The 17,364-nt window shown below is 42.1% G+C and overlaps 1 protein-coding gene across 1 annotated transcript in view; it reads left to right on the top strand.

The window, feature by feature from the left end:
* akap6 (A kinase (PRKA) anchor protein 6) overlaps window positions 1-17,364 on the top strand; it is a 153,890-nt gene that overhangs the window by 31,820 nt on the left and 104,706 nt on the right. Inside the window, exons 11-12 of the mRNA XM_034562775.1 lie at window positions 7,880-7,976; window positions 8,765-8,967. Coding sequence (XP_034418666.1) covers window positions 7,880-7,976; window positions 8,765-8,967 — 300 coding nt within the window. The remainder of the gene's footprint in view (window positions 1-7,879; window positions 7,977-8,764; window positions 8,968-17,364) is intronic.

Here is a 17,364-nt window from a genome sequence, read left to right as displayed (position 1 = left end):
ACACGCACACACACACACACACAGTAAGACAAACAAACAGATTGTATTTGCATAGAAGCGTACAAATGCAAACATACGTATATGCACAACAGTAGGCATGTGTTTTACACACACACACACACACACACAGTTGCTATTTGCATACATTTGCATGTTCCTAGACAGATTTCCAAATCAGCATCTCCATATCCGTCCCTGAAGAACAGTATAGCACACACACACACACACACACACACACACACACACACACACACACACACACCCCAAGTTGTCTCATCTAAATATTAATTTCTGCTGTAGGTTTGTTTGTTGGTTTGTTTACACGTGTTGACTTTGTTGTGTGTGCCAGCAGTGCTAACGTTAGCGGCGGTTAGCTTCAATTAGAATCCCCGGCTGTTAATTGGCGCGTCTCGTTAAATAAAACAAAAAGAGGATGAAAAAGCATCGCTAACGGGACTTTGAACCGCCGTCGGATGGCGTGTTAGCTAACCGGCTCCGTGTTTGTGTGTCTGCGTTGATAGTCACACTCACGCTTTGTAGTTATTAGGGTCTGTTTGTGTGTGTGTGTGTGTGTGTGTGTGTGTGTGTGTGTGTGTGTGTGTGTGTGTGTGTGTGTGTGTTCTTTGTTGATTACGAGATTTATTTTATAACAAAATGGGTTTTGTTACATTTTACTCATCTGTTTTTACTGCTGACTAGATTATGATCACAGTGACACGTTTAAGACGAGAAGAAGAAGAATAAAACACTGAAGTAGAAGGTTTTCTATTCAACATTCAAATCGTCAATATCTCAGCAAACAGCTGTTCATGTAAACAAAAAGAGGAGTAATGTTTACCTGATCTCCCTCTGTGTCGTTATCAGAGATTCTTTTTGCTTTGTTGACACGGCAGGCTGTTCAGTTTATGTTAGTGAGGCGGCAACCTCCGGTTCTGAAGCTGCATTCTCTCTCCTGACCACCAGGGGGCGACTCCTCTGGTTGTATAGAAGTCTATGCTTCATGTGTTAAAGCTGCATTCTCTCTCCTGACCACCAGGGGGCGACTCCTCTGGTTGTATAGAAGTCTTTGCTTCATGTGTTAAAGCTGCATTCTCTCTACTGACCACCAGGGGGCGACTCCTCTGGTTGTATAGAAGTCTATGCTTCATGTGTTAAAGCTGCATTCTTTCTCCTGACCAAAAGGGGGCGACTCCTCTGGTTGTATAGAAGTATATGCTTCATGTGTTAAAGCTGCATTCTCTCTCCTGACCACCAGGGGGCGACTCCTCTGGTTGTATAGAAGTCTATGCTTCATGTGTTAAAGCTGCATTCTTTCTCTTGACCAAAAGGGGGCGACTCCTCTGGTTGTATAGAAGTCTATGTTTCATGTGTTAAAGCTGCATTCTCTCTCCTGACCACCAGGGGGCGACTCCTCTGGTTGTATAGAAGTCTATATAAATGACTCTACTTCTCTTGATTTATTCCCTCAGTAAACATTGTAAACATTAGTTTTTGGTCTCAATCTCTAGTTTCAAGTCTTCTTCAATACAGCGTGATGTTCATTTAGTAAATTATGGACATTTAGAGTCAAACAGACCATAAAGCAGGGGATGCTTTAGGGGCGGGGCTACAAGGTGATTGACAGTTCACTACCAGAGACATATGACGAATAGAAAATGAAGAATATTTGTGCTTTTAGCTTGAAAAAATGACTTTATTACCAAAGAAGTTGCCCATTCATTTTTTTTGTCAATCAACAAAAATAATAATTGTTGCAGCTTTGTAACAATATATGGTTTCATAATAAATAAAAAATAAAGAACCTTCCTGAAACAGTTGGTCATTGTAGTTAAATCAAAAAAACAGGAGGAACTACATTCGTGTGGGACTACTTTCAGCGGTGGATTAATCTCCAGAATAACTGGATGATGATGATGATGATGATGAAGAAGGACCAACAGTGAGGCTCATTGATGTGTTTTAATGATAAAAACAGCGCTTAGTGATACATTCCTTGCTGTTTTCATGACATTTGTTGACAACAAGAAGAACAGAATATCTCCAGACTTTAATCTCGCTTTAGTTATGCAAAGTAGTTCAGACAAATGTCATTTTAAAGAAACAATGTTGCTCTTTGTTTCACTCTCTCATCTCTTTTTTCTTTCCTTCTGTCCGTCTCTTTTTTCTCTTTATTCCTCTCACACACTCTGTTACTCTTTCTCTCTATATTGCTTTCTCTTGCGCACACAAACACACACACAAACGCACGCACGCACACACACACGCACACACACACACACACACGCACACACACACACAAACAAACACATAAACACACAAACGCACACAGCTCCAGGGCAGCAGTGGGTGGAGTGGAGCTGCTCTCCCAATTGAATATTTGGTCCAGCTGGTGTGTCCGTGTGTGTGTGTGTGTGTGTGTGCGCGCGCGTGTGTGTGTGTGTGTGTCGATATGTGTGTTTTAGGGCGCGTGGAGCGAATAAGCACAGGTCTTTCCGGAACCCCGGGGAGATCAGTGAGGCGAGAGGATGCAAACACACACACACAGACACAAAAACACACACACACACACAGACATACACACACACACACGCACACACACACAGGCTGCTCTTTGTAAGGCGCTGAGAGATGGCGGCCAATGAAAGGCCTATTGATTGGGTCTGATGGGCGATCCAGGCCTTTGAATCCCATTACCAGCAGCAACACACTAGTGGTGGCAACATGAGGGGGGGGGGGGGGGGGGGGGGAGAGAGAGAGAGAGATAAAGAGATAAAGAGGTGTGAGAGGGAGAGAGGAGGGGGGTCAACAACTCCCTCTCACACCAAACTGACTAAATCTGGAAATGCAGATTATGTGTGAAAACCCTCTGAAACAGCTGAATCTCTTCTTCTGTGGTGGATGAACAACAAACTGTTGATCACAGACTGGACTGGAGTGTGTGTGTGTGCGTGTGTGTGTGTGTGTGTGTGTGTGTGTGTGTGTCGGCTGAGTCTAGTTGTTACACTGTTTCACTTTGCAATTAATTTGCATATTTTTTAGACATGTCAAAACTTTATTACTCCGCTTCAACCTCGACAAACGCAGCGCAGATCAAATCTGCTCCTTTGGTTTTTCTTACCTTTCACAATAAAAGCCCCAGACATATGTCGTATTCTCTGAGCCCAACGTTTCGCCTTTTCGCGTCGTTTATTCGTCGCGTGGAGAAGAAGAAGAGAGGAAGAAATGTTATGTGGGAGGGAGAATAGACGAGGGATCGAAGGTGACAAGAAAGACAACGGAGAGGATGGTAGATAAAAGGAGAGGGAGGGAGAGGATTGAAGAAGTCATTTTGTTGGAAAAGAGGGAGAAAGAGAGAGGGATGCAATACGAGAAGGGAGGAGGAAGAGTGAGAGAGAGAATGGCGTTTTATTGCTTCATATAAAAGGTGTAAGCAGGAAAATAGGGAGAGGGAAAGCAAAGAGGGAGGGTGAGGCAGCACACACACACACACACACACACACACACACACACACACACACACCTCGGGGGATACAGCCGTATAGTTTCTCTCTGAATGGAGACAATTTGATCATCATTATTACAAAGACTCTTTGATCAGATCATGTCTCATCAACCCGATCCCGTCTGCTGTGTGTGTGCGTGTGTGTGCGTGAGCCTCTGATCAGCGCAGCTCAACACACACTCTCAATGTCAAACCTCAATGTCATCCGTATCAGCGCCGCACACCTCTTAGCGCCCTCGCTAATATGCTAATGCTAAAAAGCTAAATGATATTAGGTGGGTTTCTGAGGCCGTCCCGCGCGGCGCTCCGGGCTAATATGCTAATTCTAACAGGTAATCTGATCACGCAGGCTTTTAAGCAGCCCACGTGTGTGTGTGTGCGTGTGTGTGTGTGTGTGTGTGTGTGTGTGTGTGTGTGTGTGTGTGTGTGCGCGCAGGGAGTTGGAACGTTTGAGGCCACAGGACACAGCTGTTGAGAAAAATAAATGCACCCGTTTCTTTCAACATTGAAACTAGATATAACTTTAACTGTAACTATTTATAGAACACTAGTGATGGATAGTGACTTGCAGATTTGACACACAGTTTTATATTATACATCACATAATATACTTTGCTTTAACACAAGTTTATGTTTTTGAATATTTTAGATCCCTCGGGGGTCGAAAATAACTTTTTAAAAACCGTTGCCAGGCAACGAGGCGTCAGCTTTAGGTCGCCGAAACTGAATACGCTTTTAAGTCATCTATACTTTAAGTAATTAAAATACTCAGCAGCTACGCGTCAGCTCTTTAATAAAGAAAATGTAACATTATAAAGAATAAAAGCTTCACGGCTTGGGTCCGTTTCAAGTAAACGTTCTGGTTCCGGCTGCAACAGTAATTAATATATTATATAAGGTATTAAGTATTTTTAATATAATTTTGAGGTTCACGTCTGTTTGTATTTATTCATATGAAATAGTGGATTCCCACTGAATGATTGCCATTGATGGTCATGTGATGACGTCGTCGTACCAGCCGGACTTTGTGCTCCTGGTTCCTGGTGCAACATGTGGTCCGCCCGCTATTCTCAGGCTCCGCCTCCTCGTAAGCTTTTTACAATCCATTGTGAACTAGTCGGTTTTGTTAAAGCAGCAATAGACACGTTGCTTTAATTCATCATTACGACGTAAACGTTAGCGTTAGATTGGCTCTCTTTCACCACGCACTGTTATTTACAAAGGAAGCGCCTCAACCGTTGAGCAACCCAAACAGGAAGCGCCGTGCAGTCACCAGTGTTTAAACAACGCTGTCCCTTTTGGGAGGGGGGGGGGGGGGGGGGAGACCTGTTGAGTGACACCAGGTGTTGGTTTGGGTCCCGCCCCCCCCCTATCAATATGCTCATGTGATGAGCAGTCAGCGGATTGAAGATGTCTTTATGGATTAATGGATGCAAAGCACGAAGAAATGATCAGAAAACATTATTTATATATATAAACAATACTTAAACTTCTTCTTAGTTATTCATGTGCTGAACTGTATCGAAATGTCACGACTCATAAACTCGTAAACGTTAAGTTATTTGTACTTCTACAAACTAAACTCTCTAATTTTCAGTGGAGGAAAACGTTGCCTGACTCTTCTCTGTTAAATAGCCCATCCATGAACACACACACACACACACACACACACACACACACACACTGTCCTTGTCCCGGTGGATTCTGCCTCTCCTGTCCGTCACACACACACACACAGACACATAAATACGCACGCCTCCTCATTGCCGCCGCGCATAAAGGCGCCGCCGCCGCGCCGCTCGCCTTATCGCGGCCGTGATTGATGTCCGGGCCCGTTCTGCTCTTATCGATTCTATGCTCTCCATATATTAAACGGGAGGAAACGGAATAAGCCGTCTGAAATACGATCGCTCTCCCGATAGCCCGGCTAATCTGCCCCCCCCCCCCCCCCGAACCTTAATTCATCGCTAACGCGAGCCGCAGACGCCGGCGGTCACGCTTGTGTTTTTAGCGCCGCTGATAAATGTACTTTATGTTTATTAGCTGTGAGGTATTTTTTTTCTTTATTTTTTTTTTTTCCTTCTTCACCATCTTATCTGTGAACATTACGCGGCGCCGAGTCTGTAAAATTACTCAATCGGCCGTGAGAATCTAAGTAATTTACGACGTTTTTGCGCGGCGGTAACGACGGCGAAGGACACGTGTTTTCATTTGGATAATAATGATGCATGGAGGTCGAGAACAGAGATATAAGATGATGGTTTTCTGCTTCTGGAAGTGATATTTTTATTGTTTTTTATCTGTGAAATGTAATACGTGAGGAGCCGTATCTGCTGGGGGGGGGGGGGGGGGGGGTCGAGTCCCTCCTGCCGTTTAACTTTATTTAACTTTAGTTATTGTTAGTTTAAAGTTAAAGAAAGCAACGTTATTTAATGTTTACTAATGATTATTTTTTTTTTTTGATTTATCATTAGTTTGTGTATTATGAATAAGTAGTTTATAAATTATTTATTGTATAATTACTCTTATAAATTACTGTTTATTGTTACTATTTTTTAATTATTACCAAATGATTAATTACATTAATAGATGGACCAGTAACCAATTATTAAACATTAATAAAGAATTCACTATTTAGATAATGTTTATAGATGATTTACAAACTAATTGTTAACCTTATAAAGTATGAAGTATGTATCTATTTAAAGTGTATATATGTTCAACAAAGTCTTTATTAACCATGAGAAACATTTTAACGACCTCTAAATAGTTTTTTAGATATTTATAAGTATTATAATCGTCAGTTGTAACTTTATAAAGCCGCTTTACAAAATGTGTTATAAATGTTTTCAAACAAATGCTTAATATTTTATATTAAATGAATAATTACAATTAATAAAACGGCATAAATCGTAGCATGAATAATAATTAATTAACATTATTGTCATGTAATTGTTAACAGTAAAATAAATATTAACAGCTGCGTCGTAATGTCGACTCTTCATAATAAATAAGCAGCTCGTTACCATAGTTACCTTTGAGAGGTCATTTTAAAGTTTCACAAACGTACACTTTTAGCATCCGCGGGTTGTTTATCGTAAGTTTAATATCTTTGGACACCTCGACCTATTTTATTGTTTTATCACTTTACAAACAAATAATCGAATAGAAGAATCGATCTGATGGAACTTTTTCCTTTTTTTCTAAATTTGTCCCAAACGTGTGTGTGTGTGTGTGTGTGTGTGTGTGTGTGTGTGTGTGTGTGTGACCTTGTCTCGTGCTGACGGATGTCGCCGCCTGTCGATCCCTCGCCGGCCGTCTCAGAAACACGACGTCGTCTTTGTGGAGCGAACCAATCAGAAAGCAACACAAGCTCAGCGGGGAGGGGGGGGGGGGGGGTTGGGGAGGTGGGGGGGTTAGGGGGGGGGGGGGGGGGTTGTATTGTTGTCAGAAGACAATAAAATCCCGCGTTGTCTCTTTCGCTTTGTTCTGGTAAAGTTTCTAACGGTTCGTTTTATTTATTTCTATTTATTTAACGGGACAGACGGGTGAGATCTCCTCTGAAGTATATTTAATGCTTCTGTCTTGAGATCAGGCTGATCGGAAAACATCACTGACACACACACACACACACACACACACACACACACAGAGCAGTGTGTGTGTGTGTGTGTGAGAATATGCGTGTGCAGCATTTCCCATGGCAGCACAGCAGGATGTCAGAAGTGGTTAAGTCTTGAGGACTGAGCACCTTGAGGCTTACACGCACGCACACACACACACACGCACGCACACACACACACACACACACACACACACGCACACGCACACACACGTACATGCACACACACACCAAGGATCAGATCAGAAAAGGCTGTAGTGTTCACAGATCTGACTGCAGTGTTTTCCAACACCGCCTCCGGCTGCTCAGCGCCTCCATCCATCTGTTTATCATCCATTCATACGTCCATCCATCTCTCTCTATATATTTATATATATTTTATATATATTTATATATATTTCACACTATTTAAACTCCTCTTCTCTCCTCATAGAGAACGAAGAAATATGTCTTCTGATGAATCTTTTTACAATCACACCTTCTTCAACTTCCTAAAACATCCATCAGTAATAATATATTAAAATAATAATAATAATAATAATAATAACGGCGATCTGGGACCAGCGGTCACATGACCAGCGGTCACATGACCAGACCCTCAGTTCCGGTCATGAGAACCACTTTATTTGGAGGTCTTAAACCTGTGATGTCGTTTTTTTTTCTTCCAGTCTGAATGAACTCATTATTTTTTTTTTTGCAATCGGATTTAATGGATAAATATCTGAACGCTGACGACGACCTTTGTGTGTTTTCAGAGTTTCAAGCTAAACGTGGACGGTCACGGCGCTCTGAAGGAGAGTGTGATGGAGGAAGGCAGAGCCCTGCTCATCATCATCACCTCCCACCAATCAGGTACACACACACACACACACACACACACACACACACACACACACAACGGAGACCCGACTCTGTTCCATTCATTATTAATATTCGGATTAGCAGATTGACCTTCAGAGAGGGGAACTGGTTTTTTGAACGTAGCCGAAAGAGACGGACGGAGAGATGAAGACGAAGAACGAGACGAAGATGTGGAAAAGAGAAAGCCAGCGGGCAGAAGAAATAAAATAAAACTGGCTGAGAAATATTTAATATGTTTTTATATTTTTGAAAATCTTTTGCAGCCAGAGAGACAAAGAAAGAGAGAGAGAGAGAAATATAAGTTTTTGTTACTCCTTCATTAACGTTAATTTTTACCCAAACCACAATCGTTGTTTCCTGTGAAGACCGAAATTTATTTTTACGTAACCAGCAGAAATTGACACGTGTAACGATTATATAAGGAATAACTTTTCACAAGATATCATACGATGATACGTTTATGCATTTAGGCGTTCGAACAACAGACTGACGCGGACGTTTTTATTTCATATTTAAAGCTCGGTCCTGGGCGGAGCCTCACGCGACAATCAGCTGTGTTATTAATGGATAAAAATAGCGGTTTTCTCAATGGACCTCATTGATAAGCACTACCGTATTTGTCCACAGGGGGGCGCCTCTAAATGAAAGTTACCTCCCCCCCCCCCCCCCCACCGTAAGACGAGCTCGTTTATCGACCGGTCCGACGCAGATGTCGCCCCCGGTTCCCCCGGTTCCCTCGGTTCCCCCGCCCTCCGTTTCATCGTCTCTTCGCCCTCCAGGTCTGAAGGATATCCTCCACATGGTTTCCAGCCAATGGGATCAGCTCCAGCGGCAGATCCGGCGCCAACATGGCTGGATGCTCCGCGCCCTCCGCTGCATCCAGGCCCGCCTCCTCTACTCCGGCCAATCGCACGAGCCCCTCGGGGCCTCGGCGGACGCGTCGGCCAATCGGACGGCTCCGTGCCCTGCGGACGACATCAAGGTGAGAAACCGACGGAGATTTATTTATTTATTTATTTTTTTCTGTTCATCCTCAAATCTCTCTTGTTATTCTTGTCCATCTGTTCAATGTTTGTTTTTTACTTTGGTTGAGATCCTTCCATTTCCTCTCTGGTTGATCCCGGTTAACCCCTCTTGCTGTCACACACACACACACACACACACACACACACACACACACACACACACACACACACACACACACACACACACACACACACACACACACACACACACACAAATTCCTTTGCATCGTTTGTATTGGCTGCCAATTACCGTCCAGATTGGTGTCTCAGTTGTCATTGGCCGCTGGTTAATTGGCTGGACTTTGTTAATTAGATGTAATCTCCCTTTCTGTCCCTCTCATTGCAACAGTCCTGTCATTCACGTGTGTGTGTGTGTGTGTGTGTGTGTGTGTGTGAGTCATCCGTGGCCTTCTGGTTCTTTTCCTTCTACTATATTGCTGTTTGTTTCCTTTATTTCACTTGAATGCTCTTTTCTTCTTCCGATTCCAACAAACATCTCTATTTTATTTTTTATATATATTTTAATTATAGTAGCATTTGCTTGGAAATAAATATTCAAAGCGTTCCAAACATCCAAGCGACGGATGTTTCTGTCCTGAACCCACAAGGACCACAAGAGAAATGAAAAACACCAGTAAAATAAAACGGATATTTTGAGATATTCTCAAAAACCAACGTGCGTACATTCTTTAAATAATATCAGTTACATCGTGGTGCGTTCAAGCTCCAATCAGTTAAACAAATGGGTATTGGCTATAAATTACAACGTTATCGTTGATGCGTTCAAATGCGATCTCGTAAAAAATGTTTAGTTTGGGCCGAGAAACTTAAATAAATTTTAAAGATAAAACTGATGAATTATGAGCCGTTTGTACATAAGCAGCTCAGAATACATCATGACCCCCCCCCCCCCCAAAAACAATTCATCAAATCAACTTTAGTTGCCTATCCTTACTTCCTCTTCCTCTTCCTCTTCCTCTTCCTCTAGCAGACCTAACTCTGGTTGTTTTCAGATTGTTTAGTAGCAATTAGAGCTGCAGCAGCCTGATCACTGTGATCAGTCAACAGTGACAGCCATTAGCCAGCTCTCTGTGTGTGTGTGTGTGTGTGTGTGTGTGTGTGTGTGTGTGTGTGTGTGTGTGTGTGTGTGTGTGTGTGCGTGTGCATTAGCTGCTTGGTCGCAGCACATTAACAGTCCATTCATTATCTGTGTGAATCTCCCTCTGCACTTAAAGCTCTGATCCGTAAAACCTCCAAACAACAAACCGAGGTGTGAACCTGCTGAATTATTTCTGTCGGCTGCTCGTTCTTCTGTGATATTCTGAATTATTCAGATCATGTCGGGTTCTGGGCCCACGAACAAAGAACCTAAACTAACTACCGGCTACACGGCCGCCGGTAGTTTCACCGGTAACCAGAGTTTCTGTTCATCCAACCAGACTAAAGTCATCCAGAACCAGACTAACTAGTCAGGACTAAAGTTACCCAGAACCAGACTAACTAGTCAGGACTAAAGTCATCCAGAACCAGACTAACCAGTCAGGACTAAAGTCATCCAGAACCAGACTAACTAGTCAGGACTAAAGTCATCCAGAACCAGACTAACCAGTCAGGACTAAAGTCATCCAGAACCAGACTAACCAGTCAGGACTAAAGTTACCCAGAACCAGTCTAACTAGTCAGGACTAATGTTACCCAGAACCAGACTAACCAGTCAGGACTAAAGTCATCCAGAACCAGACTAACTAGTCAGGACTAATGTTACCCAGAACCAGACTAACCAGTCAGGACTAAAGTTACCCAGAACCAGTCTAACTAGTCAGGACTAATGTTACCCAGAACCAGACTAACCAGTCAGGACTAAAGTCATCCAGAACCAGTCTAACTAGTCAGGACTAAAGTCATCCAGAACCAGTCAGGATTAAAGTCATCCAGAACCAGTCAGGACTAAAGTCATCCAGAACCAGACTAACCAGTCAGGACTAAAGTTACCCAGAACCAGTCTAACTAGTCAGGACTAAAGTTACCCAGAACCAGACTAACCAGTCAGGACTAAAGTCATCCAGAACCAGACTAACCAGTCAGGACTAAAGTCATCCAGAACCAGTCTAACTAGTCAGGACTAAAGTTATCCAGAACCAGACTAACCAGTCAGGACTAAAGTCATCCAGAACCAGACTAACTAGTCAGGACTAATGTTACCCAGAACCAGACTAACCAGTCAGGACTAAAGTTACCCAGAACCAGTCTAACTAGTCAGGACTAATGTTACCCAGAACCAGACTAACCAGTCAGGACTAAAGTCATCCAGAACCAGTCTAACTAGTCAGGACTAAAGTCATCCAGAACCAGTCAGGATTAAAGTCATCCAGAACCAGTCAGGATTAAAGTCATCCAGAACCAGTCAGGACTAAATTCATCCAGAACCAGTCAGGACTAAAGTCATCCAGAACCAGACTAACTAGTCAGGACTAAAGTTACCCAGAACCAGACTAACCAGTCAGGACTAAAGTCATCCAGAACCAGTCTAACTAGTCAGGACTAAAGTCATCCAGAACCAATCAGGATTAAAGTCATCCAGAACCAGTCAGGACTAAAGTCATCCAGGACCAGACTAACCAGTCAGGACTAAAGTCATCCAGAACCAGTCTAACCAGTCAGGACTAAAGTTACCCAGAACCAGACTAACTAGTCAGGACTAAAGTTACCCAGAACCAGACTAACTAGTCAGGACTAAAGTCATCCAGAACCAGACTAACTAGTCAGGACTAAAGTCATCCAGAACCAGACTAACTAGTCAGGACTAAAGTTACCCAGAACCAGACTAACTAGTCAGGACTAAAGTTTCCCAGAACCAGACTAACCAGTCAGGACTAAAGTTACCCAGAACCAGACTAACTAGTCAGGACTAAAGTTACCCAGAACCAGACTAACTAGTCAGGACTAAAGTTACCCAGAACCAGACTAACCAGTCAGGACTAAAGTTACCCAGAACCAGACTAACTAGTCAGGACTAAAGTTACCCAGAACCAGACTAACCAGTCAGGACTAAAGTTACCCAGAACCAGACTAACCAGTCAGGACTAAAGTTACCCAGAACCAGACTAACTAGTCAGGACTAAAGTTACCCAGAACCAGACTAACCAGTCAGGACTAAAGTCATCCAGAACCAGACTAACTAGTCAGGATTAAAGTTACCCAGAACTAGACTAACCAGTCAGGACTAAAGTTACCCAGAACCAGACTAACTAGTCAGGACTAAAGTTACCCAGAACCAGACTAACCAGTCAGGACTAAAGTTACCCAGAACCAGACTAACCAGTCAGGACTAAAGTCATCCAGAACCAGTCAGGACTAAAGTTTCCCAGAACCAGACTAACCAGTCAGGACTAAAGTTACCCAGAACCAGACTAACCAGTCAGGACTAAATTCATCCAGAAAAAGTCAGGACTAAAGTTTCCCAGAACCAGACTAACCAGTCAGGACTAAAGTCATCCAGAACCAGTCAGGGCTAAAGTCATCCAGAACCAGACTAACTAGTCAGGACTAAAGTTACCCAGAACCAGACTAACCAGTCAGGACTAAAGTCATCCAGAACCAGTCAGGACTAAAGTCATCCAGAACCAGTCAGGGCTAAAGTCATCCAGAACCAGACTAACTAGTCAGGACTAAAGTCATCCAGAACCAGTCAGGACTAAAGTTACCCAGAACCAGACTAACCAGTCAGGACTAAAGTCATCCAGAACCAGACTAACCAGTCAGGACTAAAGTCATCCAGAACCAGTCAGGACTAAAGTCATCCAGAACCAGTCAGGACTAAAGTTACCCAGAACCAGACTAACCAGTCAGGACTAAAGTCATCCAGGACCAGTCAGGACTAAAGTCATCCAGGACCAGTCTGGACTAAAGTTATCCAGAACCAGACTAACCAGTCAAGACTAAAGTCATCCAGAACCAGACTAACCAGTCAGGACTAAAGTTATCCAGGACCAGTCAGGACTAAAGTCAACTTTGACCTTTTCAGGTGTCGGCCCACATCATGAATTTTCCATCACAGATTTCCATCGTTTAAACATTTGTGACCCCTTTCCGTTGTTGTTGTTGTTGTTGTTGTTGTGGTGTGTTTTCTACCATTGTTTATGCAGCAATGAGGGTACCTGTCTGTCCACGCAGCTTTTAACACCAATCGTCAACACATTTATTTTAAACATTAAGCCTTCGCTGTGATCGTGATACTCGTCAACCGGGGAGGTTGGCGTAGCGGCACGTGGGCGGGGCTTCGGCAAGTGTCAATCATGCCGCAGTGCTCCAGTAAGGACCCCACTGGCGTTTCCCCCGGTGGCCGTCAGGCGGCGGCGCGGCCTCTTTAACGACGTCGCCGGCACGCAGCTCGACGCAGGAAACGAGCGACGCCACGAGAATCCCTCATGTGGCTTCACCGTGTGCTCGTTATCTGCTCTCGCTCTCTAATGACAATCATATGCATGGCCTAATTACTGCCAGACACAGAGGTGTGTGTGTGTGTGTGTGTGTGTGTGTGTGTGTGTGTGTGTGTGTGTGTGTGTGTGTGTGTGTGTGTGTTGGGCTGCAAGGTCAACCAAGGGCATCGTGTTTATGTGTGTGTTTTTGGACCTCGGTAAAAAAAAGATGATACAAGAATGACCAAGGGCAGAGGCTAGGTAAACACACTGCAGTGTGTGTGTGTGTGTGTGCGTGCGTGTGTGTGTGTGTGTGTGTGTGTGTTTTCAGTGCAGGCTTGTGAGTATCTTTTAGCATCTACGTGTGTGTGTGTGTGTGTGTTTAAATTAACGTAACCTTGACTAAAGGGCAAAATAAAGGGCAAATTGGAATAAATTTATCAAATTATGACGCCTCGTACAATATTTATAACCAGCGGATCCACTATTCATTACAAAAGATTAAATACCAACTTGTATCAATAATTCATCCTCTTAATCTTCATTTTTAGCGCAATTAAGAGCAAATGACATATTTTACATTGGGCCGTAAGACAGTTAGCATGCAATTTAGTGCACGTGACTGCAGCTCGTGTGGCTGCTGCTGGAAATATAAACACTATATATGTATATAAATATATATATATATATATATATATATTTGTGTGTGTATATATATATATATATATATTTATATATATTTATATATATATATATATTTATATATACATTTATATATGTTTATTTATATATACATTTATATATATTTATTTATTTATATATATATATATATTTATATATAAATAAATATATATATATATATATATATATATATATATATATATATATATATATATAACATGTTTGGACACATTTATCCAAATATAATCTCATCTCTTCACAGGTATCTAAATGTAAAGACATCAAGAATGTTGAGTAATACTTAAATATGTATTAGTCAACATATATAAATATGTATTAGTCAACAGCTTAATAAAAGAAGGTCGTGAGATTCATTAATATTTGGTCTCAAACTGACAATAATTATTTTCAGCGTCATCATTTATCTATTTAGTAAAGTAAAAAAAATAAAAATACAAACAGTGACAGAAAAAGAAACGTGCACGTTGTGATCCAATCAGATCGCTTGATTTTGAGCTCCCTGTTTTACTTTCATCACGATGGAATTAAAACAAAAAATATAACAAAAGAAAACGCGACAAGAGTGTTTTGTTCATACTCGACACAAACAACGTGTTTTCCTATTTCTATAAAATATATATACGTTTGTATATTTATGTATATCTGGTGTATTTTTTTACAGGTACTGAAGTTCAATCCGGCTTTTCTAGCGGTTGAATATTAAACAATATTTCTTAATGATTCGATGTTAAAATGTCGCTGCTGTTTGACCCCGAGAGGTCGTCTTGAACTCTTAAGGTCGCTCGTCTGACCCTGGGAGTTCAAATGAAACGCTCCCTCTTTTTAAGGGTGATTAAAGCTCGTAAACGGACCTCGCGGAGAGGTGGTTTTTTATTGTTTTTCGCTCATTTTGGATTCGAGCCGATCCGCCCCGAACAGCTTTCGTCTCGTCCCCTCTATTAATTAATTGCTGATATTGCAATGAATTAATAGCAACAACAGGTGTGGTGCGGGGTCATTAATTTAGACTGGGCCTTAATGAGTCTCCTGTGTGTGTGTGTGTGTGTGTGTGTGTGTGTGTGTGTGTGTGTGTGTGTGTGTGTGTGTGAGAGCTTGTTGTTATTGGGGTTAACATATGCCGCTCACAAGGTGTCTTTTATCCCTCCTGCTTTTGACTTTCTTCCTTGTCTCGTAAAATTAATTTTTTTTGTAAAATAAAATAAATTATTAACAGATGGAGCGACCGGTCAAGTCCGTCCTTCCTTCCCTTTCTCCTTTTCTTTGGTATCTTTCCCTCGTTCCCTTTTGCTCTCTCCACTCGTCTATCCGGCCTTTCTTTTCCTCCCTTCATCTTCAATGTTTCTATCTATTTTTCCAGCCTTCCTTGGACATCAATGCTTCTTTCCTTCTTTCCTCCCTCCTTCCTTGCTTCCTTCCTTTCATTACTTTGTCTCATTTGCATTTTACCTCCCTCACTCAAACCTGTCACTCATATCATCCATCCATCTTTTTAACCTTCTGTCCATCCATCCATCCATCTATTTATTTATCCTTCCATCTATCTATCGATCCATCTATTTATTCATCTATCCATTCATCCATCCATCTATGTATTCATCCATCTATCTATCTATTTATTCATCCTTCCATTTATTCATCCATCTATCTATTTATTCATCCTTCCATTCATCCATCTATCTATTTATTCATCCATCTATCTATTTATTCATCCATCTATCTATTTATTTATCCTTCCATCTATCTATCGATCCATCTATTTATTCATCTATCCATTCATCCATCTATCTATTTATTCATCCATTCATCTTTCCATCCATCTATTTATTCATCCATCCATCCATCTATCTATTTATCCATCAATTCATCCATTTATCCATCTATTTATTCATCCATCCATCCATCCATCTATTTATTCATCCTTCATCCATCCATCTATCTATTTATTCATCAATTCATCCATCTATCTATTTATTCATCAATTCATCCATCTATCTATTTATTCATCAATTCATCCATCTATCTATTTATTCATCCATCCATCCATCTATTCATCCACCTATCTATCTATTTATTCATCCGTCCATCCATCCCTAATTGATCATCTCTCCATTCTTTCTTTCCTAGTTGTCTGTTATCATATATCCTTCTTCCCTCTTACAGCTTTTATAACTTCCCCGGCATCTCTTCATTCATCCACCACCTCTCTCCCTCCATCCCCCCCTCCGTATCACCCCTCCCTCTCTCTCTCTCTCCCTCCATCCCCCCCTCCGTATCACCCCTCCCTCTCTCTCTCTCTCCCTCCATCCCCCCCTCCGTATCACCCCTCCCTCTCTCTCTCCCCCTCCTCCTCCGTCCATCCGTCTGGAGAGAGGTGATTCATGTAAATGTCAGGAAATATCAGAGCTGGTGTGGTGGGATTAGGCAGCGAGGAGAAGATACACTGATACCAGCAAATATAACGCTCCGACAAGACGGCCAGCACCGGGGATTAGGACACTCACACACACACACACACACACACACACACACACACACACACACTGAGGCGGTGTGAGGATATCGTGTTATGTGACTCCTGCTGTGTGTCGCTGCATTATAAAAGATTTGTTGTGCTTGTGTGAAGATTTTCAAGTGACATCTGTAGTGTTTTTCTTTCTTCTTTGTTTTTTTTGCATATTGAAGATTACGGTAAAGGTTTTGTGTGTGTGTGTGAGCGCGTGTGTGTGTGTGTGTGTGTGTGTGTTTTGTCAGGGTGAGTGAACACAGAAAGAGAGGGAGAGGTAGAAAGGTGTTTAATACGAGTGTGAAAGCAGTGTAATATTTAACAGCTTAGTGGGATTTGTCTGTCACATTACAGGGGATTGGACTGAGTCTGGTTACACACACACACACACACACACACACACACACACACACACTGAAAAGGTGAATAGATGTGTTCGGTGACCTCCTGAATGTGAATCTTTCTCTGGAGTTACAGGTGTTTGCTGTTATTTTTTAATAACTTCCCGCTACCACACGACGACATTGAGGCCACGTCTTCTGTATTCTTTTTTTCGGGGGGGGGATGGGGGGGGGGGGGGGGGGGAACGACGACTTTATTCTACATTTGTAAAATAAGAACATCGTAAACTGAAACACACAAAGTATTTCGTATTTTTTCCGACCCGTGACGATGTGGAGAAGATTCGGATATGAGAGATTACAAGTTAAAATGATGAAAAGTTCTAATGA

The sequence above is a fragment of the Cyclopterus lumpus genome, chromosome 22, assembly GCF_009769545.1.
Source record: "Cyclopterus lumpus isolate fCycLum1 chromosome 22, fCycLum1.pri, whole genome shotgun sequence".
Lineage (NCBI taxonomy): Eukaryota > Metazoa > Chordata > Actinopteri > Perciformes > Cyclopteridae > Cyclopterus > Cyclopterus lumpus.
The sequence above is the reverse complement of the archived record's forward strand: the minus strand, read 5'-3'. Positions and strand labels throughout refer to the sequence as shown.